Below are 14,779 nucleotides of genomic sequence, written 5' to 3' on the forward strand. Positions count from 1 at the left end.
ACAGCCTGTCCCTCCCCAGGTATGTAGAACAGCCCCTGTAACAGTCTGTCCCTCCCCAGGTATGTAGAACAGCCCCTGTAACAGCCTGTCCCTCCCCAGGTAGGTAGAACAGCCCCTGTAACAGCCTGTCCCTCCCCAGGGAGGTAGAACAGCCCCTGTAACAGTCTCTCCCTCCCCAGGTATGTAGAACAGCCCCTGTAACAGTCTGTCCCTCCCCAGGGAGGTAGAACAGCCCCTGTAACAGCCTGTCCCTCCCCAGGTAGTACCAGTACCGGAGGATCAGTTTACCACTGAAGATATTAAAGAAGCCTTCCTGCTGCAGGCGCAGGAACAGAACATGGAGCTGATGGAGATACCCCACCACACTGACCTCCAACAGGTACCCCACCACACTGACCTCCAACAGGTACCCCACCACACTGACCTCCAACAGGTACCCCACCACACTGACCTCCAACAGGTACCCCACCACACTGACCTCCAACAGGTACCCCACCACACTGACCTCCAACAGGTACCCCACCACACTGACCTCCAACAGGTACCCCACCACACTGACCTCCAACAGGTACCCCACCACACTGACCTCCAACAGGTACCCCACCACACTGACCTCCAACAGGTACCCCACCACACTGACCTCCAACAGGTACCCCACCACACTGACCTCCAACAGGTACCCCACCACACTGACCTCCAACAGGTACCACACTGACCTCCAACAGGTACTGACCTCCAACAGGTACCCCACCACACTGACCTCCAACAGGTACCCCACCACACTGACCTCCAACAGGTACCCCACCACACTGACCTCCAACAGGTACCCCACCACACTGACCTCCAACAGGTACCCCACCACACTGACCTCCAACAGGTACCCCACCACACTGACCTCCAACAGGTACCCCACCACACTGACCTCCAACAGGTACCCCACCACACTGACCTCCAACAGGTACCCCACCACACTGACCTCCAACAGGTACCCCACCACACTGACCTCCAACAGGTACCCCACCACACTGACCTCCAACAGGTACCCCACCACACTGACCTCCAACAGGTACCCCACCACACTGACCTCCAACAGGTACCCCACCACACTGACCTCCAACAGGTACCCCACCACACTGACCTCCAACAGGTACCCCACCACACTGACCTCCAACAGGTACCCCACCACACTGACCTCCAACAGGTACCCCACCACACTGACCTCCAACAGGTACCCCACCACACTGACCTCCAACAGGTACCCCACCACACTGACCTCCAACAGGTACCCCACCACACTGACCTCCAACAGGTACCCCACCACACTGACCTCCAACAGGTACCCCACCACACTGACCTCCAACAGGTACCCCACCACACTGACCTCCAACAGGTACCCCACCACACTGACCTCCAACAGGTACCCACACTGACCTCCAACAGGTACCCCACCACACTGACCTCCAACAGGTACCCCAACACACTGACCTCAAACAGGTACCCCACCACACTGACCTCCAACAGGTACCCCACCACACTGACCTCAAACAGGTACCCCACCACACTGACCTCAAACAGGTACCCCACCACACTGACCTCAAACAGGTACCCCACCACACTGACCTCAAACAGGTACCCCACCACACTGACCTCCAACAGGTACCCCACCACACTGACCTCCAACAGGTACCCCACCACACTGACCTCCAACAGGTACCCCACCACACTGACCTCCAACAGGTACCCCACCACACTGACCTCCAACAGGTACCCCACCACACTGACCTCCAACAGGTACCCACACTGACCTCCAACAGGTACCCCACCACACTGACCTCCAACAGGTACCCACACTGACCTCAAACAGGTACCCCACCACACTGACCTCCAACAGGTACCCCACCACACTGACCTCCAACAGGTACCCACACTGACCTCAAACAGGTACCCACACTGACCTCCAACAGGTACCCCAACACACTGACCTCCAACAGGTACCCACACTGACCTCCAACAGGTACCCCAACACACTGACCTCCAACAGGTACACACACTGACCTCCAACAGGTACCCCAACACACTGACCTCCAACAGGTACCCCACCACACTGACCTCCAACAGGTACCCCACCACACTGACCTCCAACAGGTACCCACACTGACCTCCAACAGGTACCCCACCACACTGACCTCCAACAGGTACCCACACTGACCTCCAACAGGTACCCCAACACACTGACCTCCAACAGGTACCCCACCACACTGACCTCCAACAGGTACCCCACCACACTGACCTCCAACAGGTACCCCACCACACTGACCTCCAACAGGTACCCCACCACACTGACCTCCAACAGGTACCCCACCACACTGACCTCCAACAGGTACCCCACCACACTGACCTCCAACAGGTACCCCACCACACTGACCTCCAACAGGTACCCCAACACACTGACCTCCAACAGGTACCCACACTGACCTCCAACAGGTACCCCACCACACTGACCTCCAACAGGTACCCCAACACACTGACCTCAAACAGGTACCCCACCACACTGACCTCAAACAGGTACCCCAACACACTGACCTCAAACAGGTACCCCACCACACTGACCTCAAACAGGTACCCACACTGACCTCAAACAGGTACCCCACCACACTGACCTCCAACAGGTACCCCACCACACTGACCTCCAACAGGTACCCCAACACACTGACCTCCAACAGGTACCCCAACACACTGACCTCCAACAGGTACACACACTGACCTCCAACAGGTACCCCACCACACTGACCTCCAACAGGTACACACACTGACCTCCAACAGGTACCCCAACACACTGACCTCCAACAGGTACACACACTGACCACAAACAGGTACACACACTGACCACAAACAGGTACCCCAACACACTGACCTCAAACAGGTACACACACTGACCACAAACAGGTACCCCAACACACTGACCTCAAACAGGTACACACACTGACCACAAACAGGTACCCCAACACACTGACCTCCAACAGGTACACACACTGACCACAAACAGGTACACACACTGACCTCCAACAGGTACCCCAACACACTGACCTCCAACAGGTACCCCAACACACTGACCTCCAACAGGTACACACACTGACCTCCAACAGGTACCCCACCACACTGACCTCCAACAGGTACACACACTGACCTCCAACAGGTACCCCAACACACTGACCTCCAACAGGTACACACACTGACCACAAACAGGTACACACACTGACCACAAACAGGTACCCCAACACACTGACCTCAAACAGGTACACACACTGACCACAAACAGGTACCCCACCACACTGACCTCCAACAGGTACCCACACTGACCTCCAACAGGTACCCCAACACACTGACCTCCAACAGGTACCCCACCACACTGACCTCCAACAGGTACCCCACCACACTGACCTCCAACAGGTACCCCACCACACTGACCTCCAACAGGTACCCCACCACACTGACCTCCAACAGGTACCCCACCACACTGACCTCCAACAGGTACCCCACCACACTGACCTCCAACAGGTACCCCACCACACTGACCTCCAACAGGTACCCACACTGACCTCCAACAGGTACCCCACCACACTGACCTCCAACAGGTACCCACACTGACCTCAAACAGGTACCCCACCACACTGACCTCCAACAGGTACCCCACCACACTGACCTCCAACAGGTACCCACACTGACCTCAAACAGGTACCCACACTGACCTCCAACAGGTACCCCAACACACTGACCTCCAACAGGTACCCACACTGACCTCCAACAGGTACCCCAACACACTGACCTCCAACAGGTACACACACTGACCTCCAACAGGTACCCCAACACACTGACCTCCAACAGGTACCCCACCACACTGACCTCCAACAGGTACCCCACCACACTGACCTCCAACAGGTACCCACACTGACCTCCAACAGGTACCCCACCACACTGACCTCCAACAGGTACCCACACTGACCTCCAACAGGTACCCCAACACACTGACCTCCAACAGGTACCCCACCACACTGACCTCCAACAGGTACCCCACCACACTGACCTCCAACAGGTACCCCACCACACTGACCTCCAACAGGTACCCCACCACACTGACCTCCAACAGGTACCCCACCACACTGACCTCCAACAGGTACCCCACCACACTGACCTCCAACAGGTACCCCACCACACTGACCTCCAACAGGTACCCCAACACACTGACCTCCAACAGGTACCCACACTGACCTCCAACAGGTACCCCACCACACTGACCTCCAACAGGTACCCCAACACACTGACCTCAAACAGGTACCCCACCACACTGACCTCAAACAGGTACCCCAACACACTGACCTCAAACAGGTACCCCACCACACTGACCTCAAACAGGTACCCACACTGACCTCAAACAGGTACCCCACCACACTGACCTCCAACAGGTACCCCACCACACTGACCTCCAACAGGTACCCCAACACACTGACCTCCAACAGGTACCCCAACACACTGACCTCCAACAGGTACACACACTGACCTCCAACAGGTACCCCACCACACTGACCTCCAACAGGTACACACACTGACCTCCAACAGGTACCCCAACACACTGACCTCCAACAGGTACACACACTGACCACAAACAGGTACACACACTGACCACAAACAGGTACCCCAACACACTGACCTCAAACAGGTACACACACTGACCACAAACAGGTACCCCAACACACTGACCTCAAACAGGTACACACACTGACCACAAACAGGTACCCCAACACACTGACCTCCAACAGGTACACACACTGACCACAAACAGGTACACACACTGACCTCCAACAGGTACCCCAACACACTGACCTCCAACAGGTACCCCAACACACTGACCTCCAACAGGTACACACACTGACCTCCAACAGGTACCCCACCACACTGACCTCCAACAGGTACACACACTGACCTCCAACAGGTACCCCAACACACTGACCTCCAACAGGTACACACACTGACCACAAACAGGTACACACACTGACCACAAACAGGTACCCCAACACACTGACCTCAAACAGGTACACACACTGACCACAAACAGGTACCCCACCACACTGACCTCCAACAGGTACCCACACTGACCTCCAACAGGTACCCCAACACACTGACCTCCAACAGGTACCCCACCACACTGACCTCCAACAGGTACCCCACCACACTGACCTCCAACAGGTACCCCACCACACTGACCTCCAACAGGTACCCCACCACACTGACCTCCAACAGGTACCCCACCACACTGACCTCCAACAGGTACCCCACCACACTGACCTCCAACAGGTACCCCACCACACTGACCTCCAACAGGTACCCCAACACACTGACCTCCAACAGGTACCCACACTGACCTCCAACAGGTACCCCACCACACTGACCTCCAACAGGTACCCCAACACACTGACCTCAAACAGGTACCCCACCACACTGACCTCAAACAGGTACCCCAACACACTGACCTCAAACAGGTACCCCACCACACTGACCTCAAACAGGTACCCACACTGACCTCAAACAGGTACCCCACCACACTGACCTCCAACAGGTACCCCACCACACTGACCTCCAACAGGTACCCCAACACACTGACCTCCAACAGGTACCCCAACACACTGACCTCCAACAGGTACACACACTGACCTCCAACAGGTACCCCACCACACTGACCTCCAACAGGTACACACACTGACCTCCAACAGGTACCCCAACACACTGACCTCCAACAGGTACACACACTGACCACAAACAGGTACACACACTGACCACAAACAGGTACCCCAACACACTGACCTCAAACAGGTACACACACTGACCACAAACAGGTACCCCAACACACTGACCTCAAACAGGTACACACACTGACCACAAACAGGTACCCCAACACACTGACCTCCAACAGGTACACACACTGACCACAAACAGGTACACACACTGACCACAAACAGGTACCCCAACACACTGACCTCAAACAGGTACACACACTGACCACAAACAGGTACCCCAACACACTGACCTCAAACAGGTACACACACTGACCACAAACAGGTACCCCAACACACTGACCTCAAACAGGTACCCCAACACACTGACCTCAAACAGGTACACACACTGACCACAAACAGGTACCCCAACACACTGACCTCAAACAGGTACACACACTGACCACAAACAGGTACCCCAACACACTGACCTCAAACAGGTACCCCAACACACTGACCTCAAACAGGTACACACACTGACCTCAAACAGGTACCCCAACACACTGACCTCAAACAGGTACCCCAACACACTGACCTCAAACAGGTACCCCAACACACTGACCTCAAACAGGTACCCCAACACACTGACCTCAAACAGGTACCCCAACACACTGACCTCAAACAGGTACCCCAACACACTGACCTCAAACAGGTACCCCAACACACTGACCTCAAACAGGTACCCACACTGACCTCAAACAGGTACCCACACTGACCTCAAACAGGTACCCACACTGACCTCAAACAGGTACACACACTGACCTCAAACAGGTACACACACTGACCTCAAACAGGTACACACACTGACCTCAAACAGGTACCCACACTGACCTCAAACAGGTACCCACACTGACCTCAAACAGGTACACACACACACTGACCTCCAACAGGTACCCCAACACACTGACCTCAAACAGGTACACACACTGACCTCCAACAGGTACCCACACTGACCTCAAACAGGTACCCCAACACACTGACCTCAAACAGGTACACACACTGACCTCAAACAGGTACACACACACACTGACCTCAAACAGGTACACACACACACTGACCTCAAACAGGTACACACACACACTGACCTCAAACAGGTACACACACACACTGACCTCAAACAGGTACACACACACACTGACCTCAAACAGGTACACACACACACTGACCTCAAACAGGTACACACACTGACCTCAAACAGGTACACACACTGACCTCAAACAGGTACACACACACTGACCTCAAACAGGTACACACACACACTGACCTCAAACAGGTACACACACACACTGACCTCAAACAGGTACACACACACACTGACCTCAAACAGGTACACACACACACTGACCTCAAACAGGTACACACACACACTGACCTCAAACAGGTACACACACTGACCTCAAACAGGTACACACACACACACACACACTGACCTCAAACAGGTACACACACACACACACACACTGACCTCAAACAGGTACACACACACACACACACACACACACACACACACACACAGCCCTCAAACAGGTACACACACACACACACCTCAAACAGGTACACACACACACTGACCTCAAACAGGTACACACACACACTGACCTCAAACAGGTACACACACTGACCTCAAACAGGTACACACACACACTGACCTCAAACAGGTACACACACACACTGACCTCAAACAGGTACACACACACACTGACCTCAAACAGGTACACACACTGACCTCAAACAGGTACACACACACACTGACCTCAAACAGGTACACACACTGACCTCAAACAGGTACACACACACACACACACACACTGACCTCAAACAGGTACACACACACACACACACACTGACCTCAAACAGGTACACACACACACACACACACTGACCTCAAACAGGTACACACACACACACACACACACACAGCCCTCAAACAGGTACACACACACACACACCTCAAACAGGTACACACACACACACACCTCAAACAGGTACTGATACTGGACCGTGTTCTACAACATGTTAAATATCATACAGCTATTAGATCTAGGATACACCCTGTCACAGTCGGTTGTAACACAGCCTGGGTTCGAACCCCAAGCTGTAGGTTTGTGTTATTTATTAGTTAACCTTTATTCATACAGGTTTTTCTCATTGAGATAACATCTCTTTTCCAAGAGAGACCTGGTCCAATAGCAGCAGGGGGAACAACGTTTCAGACAAAAACAACTTACTGACACAACAGTAAACAAAACTATAAACACACATACAGTCCAATTACATATGACGTTAAAAACATAAGTCTTGACTAACATTAGGATTTACAGACAGCACTTGAACGAGTATCTATAGCCACCAGAGTCTTTAACGCCACAGATTTCAGGGGATGTGTAAAGTCCAGAGAAGGGTAAGTACCCAGAGAACAGTCTTGACATGGTTAAGTACCTAGAGAACAGTCCTGACATGGTTAAGTACCTAGAGAACAGTCCTGACATGTCAGAGCAGGAATGGTTAAGTACCCAGAGAACAGTCCTGACATGGTTAAGTACCTAGAGAACAGTCCTGACATGTCAGAGCAGGAATGGTTAAGTACCCAGAGAACAGTCCTGACATGGTTAAGTACCTAGAGAACAGTCCTGACATGGTTAAGTACCTAGAGAACAGTCCTGACATGTCAGAGCAGGAATGGTTAAGTACCCAGAGAACAGTCCTGACATGGTTAAGTACCTAGAGAACAGTCCTGAAATGTCAGAGCAGGAATGGTTAAGTACCTAGAGAACAGTCCTGACATGGTTAATTACCTAGAGGACAGTCCTGACATGTCAGAGCAGGAATGGTTAAGTACCTAGAGGACAGTCCTGACATGTCAGAGCAGGAATGGTTAAGTACCTAGAGAACAGTCCTGACATGTCAGAGCAGGAATGGTTAAGTATCTAGAGGACAGTCCTGACATGGTTAAGTACCTAGAGAACAGTCCTGACATGGTTAAGTACCTAGAGAACAGTCCTGACATGGTTAAGTACCTAGAGAACAGTCCTGACATGTCAGAGCAAGAATGGTTAAGTACCTAGAGAACAGTCCTGACATGGTTAAGTACCTAGAGAACAGTCCTGACATGGTTAAGTACCTAGAGAACAGTCCTGACATGTCAGATCAGGAATGGTTAAGTACCTAGAGAACAGTCCTGACATGGTTAAGTACCTAGAGAACAGTCCTGACATGGTTAAGTACCTAGAGAACAGTCCTGACATGGTTAAGTACCTAGAGAACAGTCCTGACATGTCAGAGCAGGAATGGTTAAGTACCTAGAGAACAGTCCTGATATGTCAGATCAGGAATGGTTAAGTACCTAGAGAACAGTCCTGACATGGTTAAGTACCTAGAGAACAGTCCTGACATGTCAGAGCAGGAATGGTTAAGTACCTAGAGAACAGTCCTGACATGGTTAAGTACCTAGAGAACAGTCCTGACATGTCAGAGCAGGAATGGTTAAGTACCTAGAGAACAATCAAATCAAATCACATTTATTTATATAGCCCTTCGTACATCAGCTGATATCTCAAAGTGCTGTACAGAAACCCAGCCTAAAACCCCAAACAGCAAGCAATGCAGGTGTAAAAGCACGGTGGCTAGGAAAAACTCCCTAGAAAGGCCAAAACCTAGGAAGAAACCTAGAGAGGAACCAGGCTATGTGGGGTGGCCAGTCCTCTTCTGGCTGTGCCAGGTGGAGATTATAACAGAACATGGCCAAGATGTTCAAATGTTCATAAATGACCAGCATGGTCGAATAATAATAAGGCAGAACAGTTGAAACTGGAGCAGCAGCACGGCCAGGTGGACTGGGGACAGCAAGGAGTCATCATGTCAGGTAGTCCTGGGGCATGGTCCTAGGGCTCAGGTCCTCCGAGAAAGAGAGAATTAGAGAAAGCACACTTAAATTCACACAGGACACCGAATAGGACAGGAGAAGTACTCCAGATATAACAAACTGACCCTAGCCCCCCGACATAAACTACTGCGGCATAAATACTGGAGGCTGAGACAGGAGGGGTCAGGAGACACTGTGGCCCCATCTGAGGACACCCCCGGACAGGGCCAAACAGGAAGGATATAACCCCACCCACTTTGCCAAAGCACAGCCCCCATACCACTAGCGGGATATCTTCAACCACCTACTTACCATCCTGAGACAAGGCTGAGTATAGCCCACAAAGATCTCCGCCATGGCACAACCCAAGGGGGGGCGCCAAACCAGACAGGAGGACCACATCAGTGAATCAACACACTAAGGTGACGCACCCCTTCCAGGGACGGCATGAGAGAGCCCCAGTAAGCCAGTGACTCAGCCCCTGTAATAGGGTTAGAGGCAGAGAAAGAGGGGAACCGGCCAGGCAGAGACAGCAAGGGCGGTTCGTTGCTCCAGAGCCTTTCCGTTCACCTTCCCACTCCTGGGCCAGACTACACTCAATCATATGACCCACTGAAGAGATGAGTCTTCAGTAAAGACTTAAAGGTTGAGACCGAGTTTGCGTCTCTGACATGGGTAGGCAGACCGTTCCAAAATAATGGAGCTCTATAGGAGAAAGCCCTGCCTCCAGCTGTTTGCTTAGAAATTCTAGGGACAATTAGGAGGCCTGCGTCTTGTGACCGTAGCGTACGTGTAGGTATGTACGGCAGGACCAAATCAGAGAGATAGGTAGGAGCAAGCCCATGTAATGCTTTGTAGGTTAGCAGTAAAACCTTGAAATCAGCCCTTGCTTTGACAGGAAGCCAGTGTAGGAAGGCTAGCACTGGAGTAATATGATAATTTTTTTTGGTTCTAGTCAGGATTCTAGAAGCCGTATTTAGCACTAACTGAAGTTTATTTAGTGCTTTATCCGGGTAGCCGAAAGTAGAGCATTGCAGTAGTCTAACCTGGAAGTGACAAAAGCATGGATTAATCTTTCTGCATAATTTTTGGACAGAAAGTTTCTGATTTTTGCAATGTTACGTAGATGGAAAAAAGCTGTCCTTGAAATGGTCTTGATATGTTCTTCAAAAGAGAGATCAGGGTCCAGAGTAACGCCGAGGTCCTTCACAGTTTTATTTGAGACGACTGTACAACCATTAAGATTAATTGTCAGATTCAACAGAAGATCTCTTTGTTTCTTGGGACCTAGAACAAGCATCTCTGTTTTGTCCGAATTTAAAAGTAGAAAGTTTGCAGCCATCCACTTCCTTATGTCTGAAACACATGCTTGCTTCTAGCAAGGGCAATTTTGGGGCTTCACCATGTTTCATTGAAATGTACAGCTGTGTGTCATCCGCATAGCAGTGAAAGTTAACATTATGTTTTTGAATGACATCCCCAAAGAGGTAAAATATATAGTGAAAACAATAGTGGTCCTAAAACGGAACCTTGAGGAACACCGAAATTTACAGTTGATTTGTCAGAGGAAAAACCATTCACAGAGACAAACTGATATCTTTCCGACAGATAAGATCTAAACTAGGCCAGAACTTGTCCGTGTAGACCAATTTGGGTTTCCAATCTCTCCAAAATAATGTGGTGATCGATGGTATCAAAAGCAGCACTAAGGTCTAGGAGCAGGAATGGTTAAGTACCTAGAGAACAGTCCTGACATGTCAGAGCAGGAATGGTTAAGTACCTAGAGAACAGTCCTGACATGTCAGAGCAGGAATGGTTAAGTACCTAGAGAACAGTCCTAACATGGTTAAGTACCTAGAGAACAGTCCTGACATGTCAACGCAGGAGTCAGATTTCTCTCATATTGTTTGGGAGAAATGTGCATAGTTCTCACGTGCATTTACGGAGCAAGAGTGTGGTTTCTCCCAAAACTCGAGGGAGAAACAGTCATATACAGTCACACCTGTACCAGACTGGGGGGAGCACCAGTACCAGACTGGGAGAGACTGGGCAGGGGGGGGCACCTGTACCAGACTGGGAGAGACGGGGCGGGGGGGGCACCTGTACCAGACTGGGAGAGACGGGGCCGGAGGGGCACCTGTACCAGACTGGGAGAGACGGGGCGGGGGGGGCACCTGTACCAGACTGGGAGAGACGGGGCCGGGGGGGCACCTGTACCAGACTGGGAGAGACGGGGCAGGGGGGGGCACCAGTACCAGACTGGGAGAGACATGGCAGGTGGGGACACCTGTACCTGACTGGGGGGGGCACCTGTACCAGACTGGGGGGGGCACCTGTACCAGACTGGGAGAGACAGGGCAGGGAGGGGGAGCACCTGTACCAGACTGGGAGAGGCAGACCAGGGTAGGGGGGGGCACCTGTACCAGACTGGGAGAGACAGGGCAGCGGGGGGGGACCTGTACCAGACTGGGAGAGACAAGGCAGGGCAGGGGGAGCACCTGTACCAGACTGGGAGAGACAGGGCAGGGGGAGGGGGGGGGGCACCTGTACCAGACTGGGAGAGACGGGGCCGAGGGGGGCACCTGTACCAGACTGGGAGAGACGGGGCAGGGGGAGGGGCACCAGTCCAGACTGGGAGAGAAGGGGGGGACATCTGTACCAGACTGGGAGAGACAGGGCAGGGAGGGGGAGCACCTGTACCAGACTGGGAGAGACAGGGCAGGGAGGGGGAGCACCTGTACCAGACTGGGAGAGGCAGACCAGGGTAGGGGGGGGCACCTGTACCAGACTGGGAGAGACAGGGCAGCGGGGGGGGCACCTGTACCAGACTGGGAGAGACAAGGCAGGGCAGGGGGAGCACCTGTACCAGACTGGGAGAGACGGGGCAGGGGGAGGGGCACCAGTCCAGACTGGGAGAGAAGGGGGGGACATCTGTACCAGACTGGGAGAGACACGGCAGGGAGGGGGAGCACCTGTACCAGACTGGGAGAGGCAGACCAGGGTAGGGGGGGGCACCTGTACCAGACTGGGAGAGACAGGGCAGCGGGGGGGGCACCTGTACCAGACTGGGAGAGACAAGGCAGGGCAGGGGGAGCACCTGTACCAGACTGGGAGAGACAGGGCGGGGGAGGGGGAGGGGGGGGGCACCTGTACCAGACTGGGAGAGACGGGGCCGAGGGGGGCACCTGTACCAGACTGGGAGAGACGGGGCAGGGGGAGGGGCACCAGTCCAGACTGGGAGAGAAGGGGGGGACACCTGTACCAGACTGGGAGAGACAGGGCAGGGAGGGGGAGCACCTGTACCAGACTGGGAGTGACAGGGCAGGGGGGGGGCACCAGTCCAGACTGGGAGAGACGGGGGGGGACACCTGTACCAGACTGGGAGAGACAGGGCAGCGGGGGGGCACCTGTACCAGACTGGGAGTGACAGGGCAGGGAGGGGGAGCACCTGTACCAGACTGGGAGAGGCAGACCAGGGCAGGGGGGGGGGCACCTGTACCAGACTGGGAGAGACAGGGCAGGGGAGGGAGGCGGGCAGGCCTTCAGAGAGATCAGTTCTGTGGCCAACAGAGCACATGGATCCCACTGTATCGACGTGGAAAGGAACCCGTCCAGTTGGCTGCATTGAAGGTCTATAGTTCAGCTGAGCTGATGAAACTTACACTATAAAATATGACCAGTGGTTTCTTTCCTGATATTTAAGGTTAGAAGATACCATCTGAGTAGGACATTCTGTCAAACTCTTCCCACAGAGGGCTGAGTGTCTGCGGGTTTTCGCTCCACTCTTGTGGATGTTTAAATGTATATGTTGCAACCCTGTGATGCCTTAGACCGCTGTGCCACTCGGAGGACAGTTTATTTATTTTTAATACATTTGAATACATTTCTAAAAACCTTTAGGTGGAAATAAAACTATTTTAATCCATTTTAGGAAACGGCTGTAACAAAATGTGGAAAAAGTCAAATGGTCTGAATACTTTGTGTGTGTGTATATACAGTACTAGGCAAGGTTTGGACACACCTAGTCATTCAAGTTTACATTTTATTTTTATGTTTACTATTTTCTATTTTTTCATTGTAGAATAATAATGAAGACATCAAAACTATGAAATAACACATATGGAATCATGTTGAAACCAAAAAAGTGTTTAAACAAATCAAAATATATTTGAGATTCTTCAAAGTAGCCACCCTTTAAAACACCTTCTCTCCACCAGCTTCACGAGGTAGTCATCTGGAACACCTTCTCTCCACCAGCTTCACGAGGTAGTCACCTGGAACACCTTCTCTCCACCAGCTTCATGAGGTAGTCACTTGGAACACCTTCTCTCCACCAGCTTCATGAGGTAGTCATCTGGAACACCTTCTCTCCACCAGCTTCACGAGGTAGTCATCTGGAACACCTTCTCTCCACCAGCTTCACGAGGTAGTCACCCGGAACACCTTCTCTCCACCAGCTTCACGAGGTAGTCATCTGGAACACCTTCTCTCCACCAGCTTCACGAGGTAGTCACCTGGAACACCTTCTCTCCACCAGCTTCACGAGGTAGTCACCTGGAACACCTTCTCTCCACCAGCTTCACGAGGTAGTCACCTGGAACACCTTCTCTCCACCAGCTTCATGAGGTAGTCACCTGGAACACCTTCTCTCCACCAGCTTCACGAGGTAGTCACCGGGAACACATTCTCTCCACCAGCTTCACGAGGTAGTCACCTGGAACACCTTCTCTCCACCAGCTTCATGAGGTAGTCACCTGGAACACATTCTCTCCACCAGCTTCATGAGGTAGTCATCTGGAACACCTTCTCTCCACCAGCTTCACGAGGTAGTCACCTGGAACACATTCTTTCCACCAGCTTCACGGGGTAGTCATCTGGAACACCTTCTCTCCACCAGCTTCACGAGGTAGTCACCTGGAACACCTTCTCTCCACCAGCTTCACGAGGTAGTCACCTGGAACACATTCTCTCCACCAGCTTCACGAGGTAGTCATCTGGAACACCTTCTCTCCACCAGCTTCACGAGGTAGTCACCTGGAACACATTCTCTCACCAGCTTCACGAGGTAGTCACCTGGAACACATTTAAA

At 52.5% G+C, this 14,779-nt stretch overlaps 1 protein-coding gene across 1 annotated transcript in view; it reads left to right on the forward strand.

Annotated features, from left to right (window-relative positions):
• Positions 1 to 14,779, forward strand: part of LOC139393659 (CWF19-like protein 1) — a 42,788-nt gene that overhangs the window by 19,230 nt on the left and 8,779 nt on the right. Inside the window, exon 12 of the mRNA XM_071142000.1 lies at positions 260 to 379. Coding sequence (XP_070998101.1) covers positions 260 to 379 — 120 coding nt within the window. The remainder of the gene's footprint in view (positions 1 to 259; positions 380 to 14,779) is intronic.

The sequence above is a fragment of the Oncorhynchus clarkii genome, unplaced genomic scaffold (assembly GCF_045791955.1).
Source record: "Oncorhynchus clarkii lewisi isolate Uvic-CL-2024 unplaced genomic scaffold, UVic_Ocla_1.0 unplaced_contig_4357_pilon_pilon, whole genome shotgun sequence".
Classification (NCBI taxonomy): domain Eukaryota; kingdom Metazoa; phylum Chordata; class Actinopteri; order Salmoniformes; family Salmonidae; genus Oncorhynchus; species Oncorhynchus clarkii.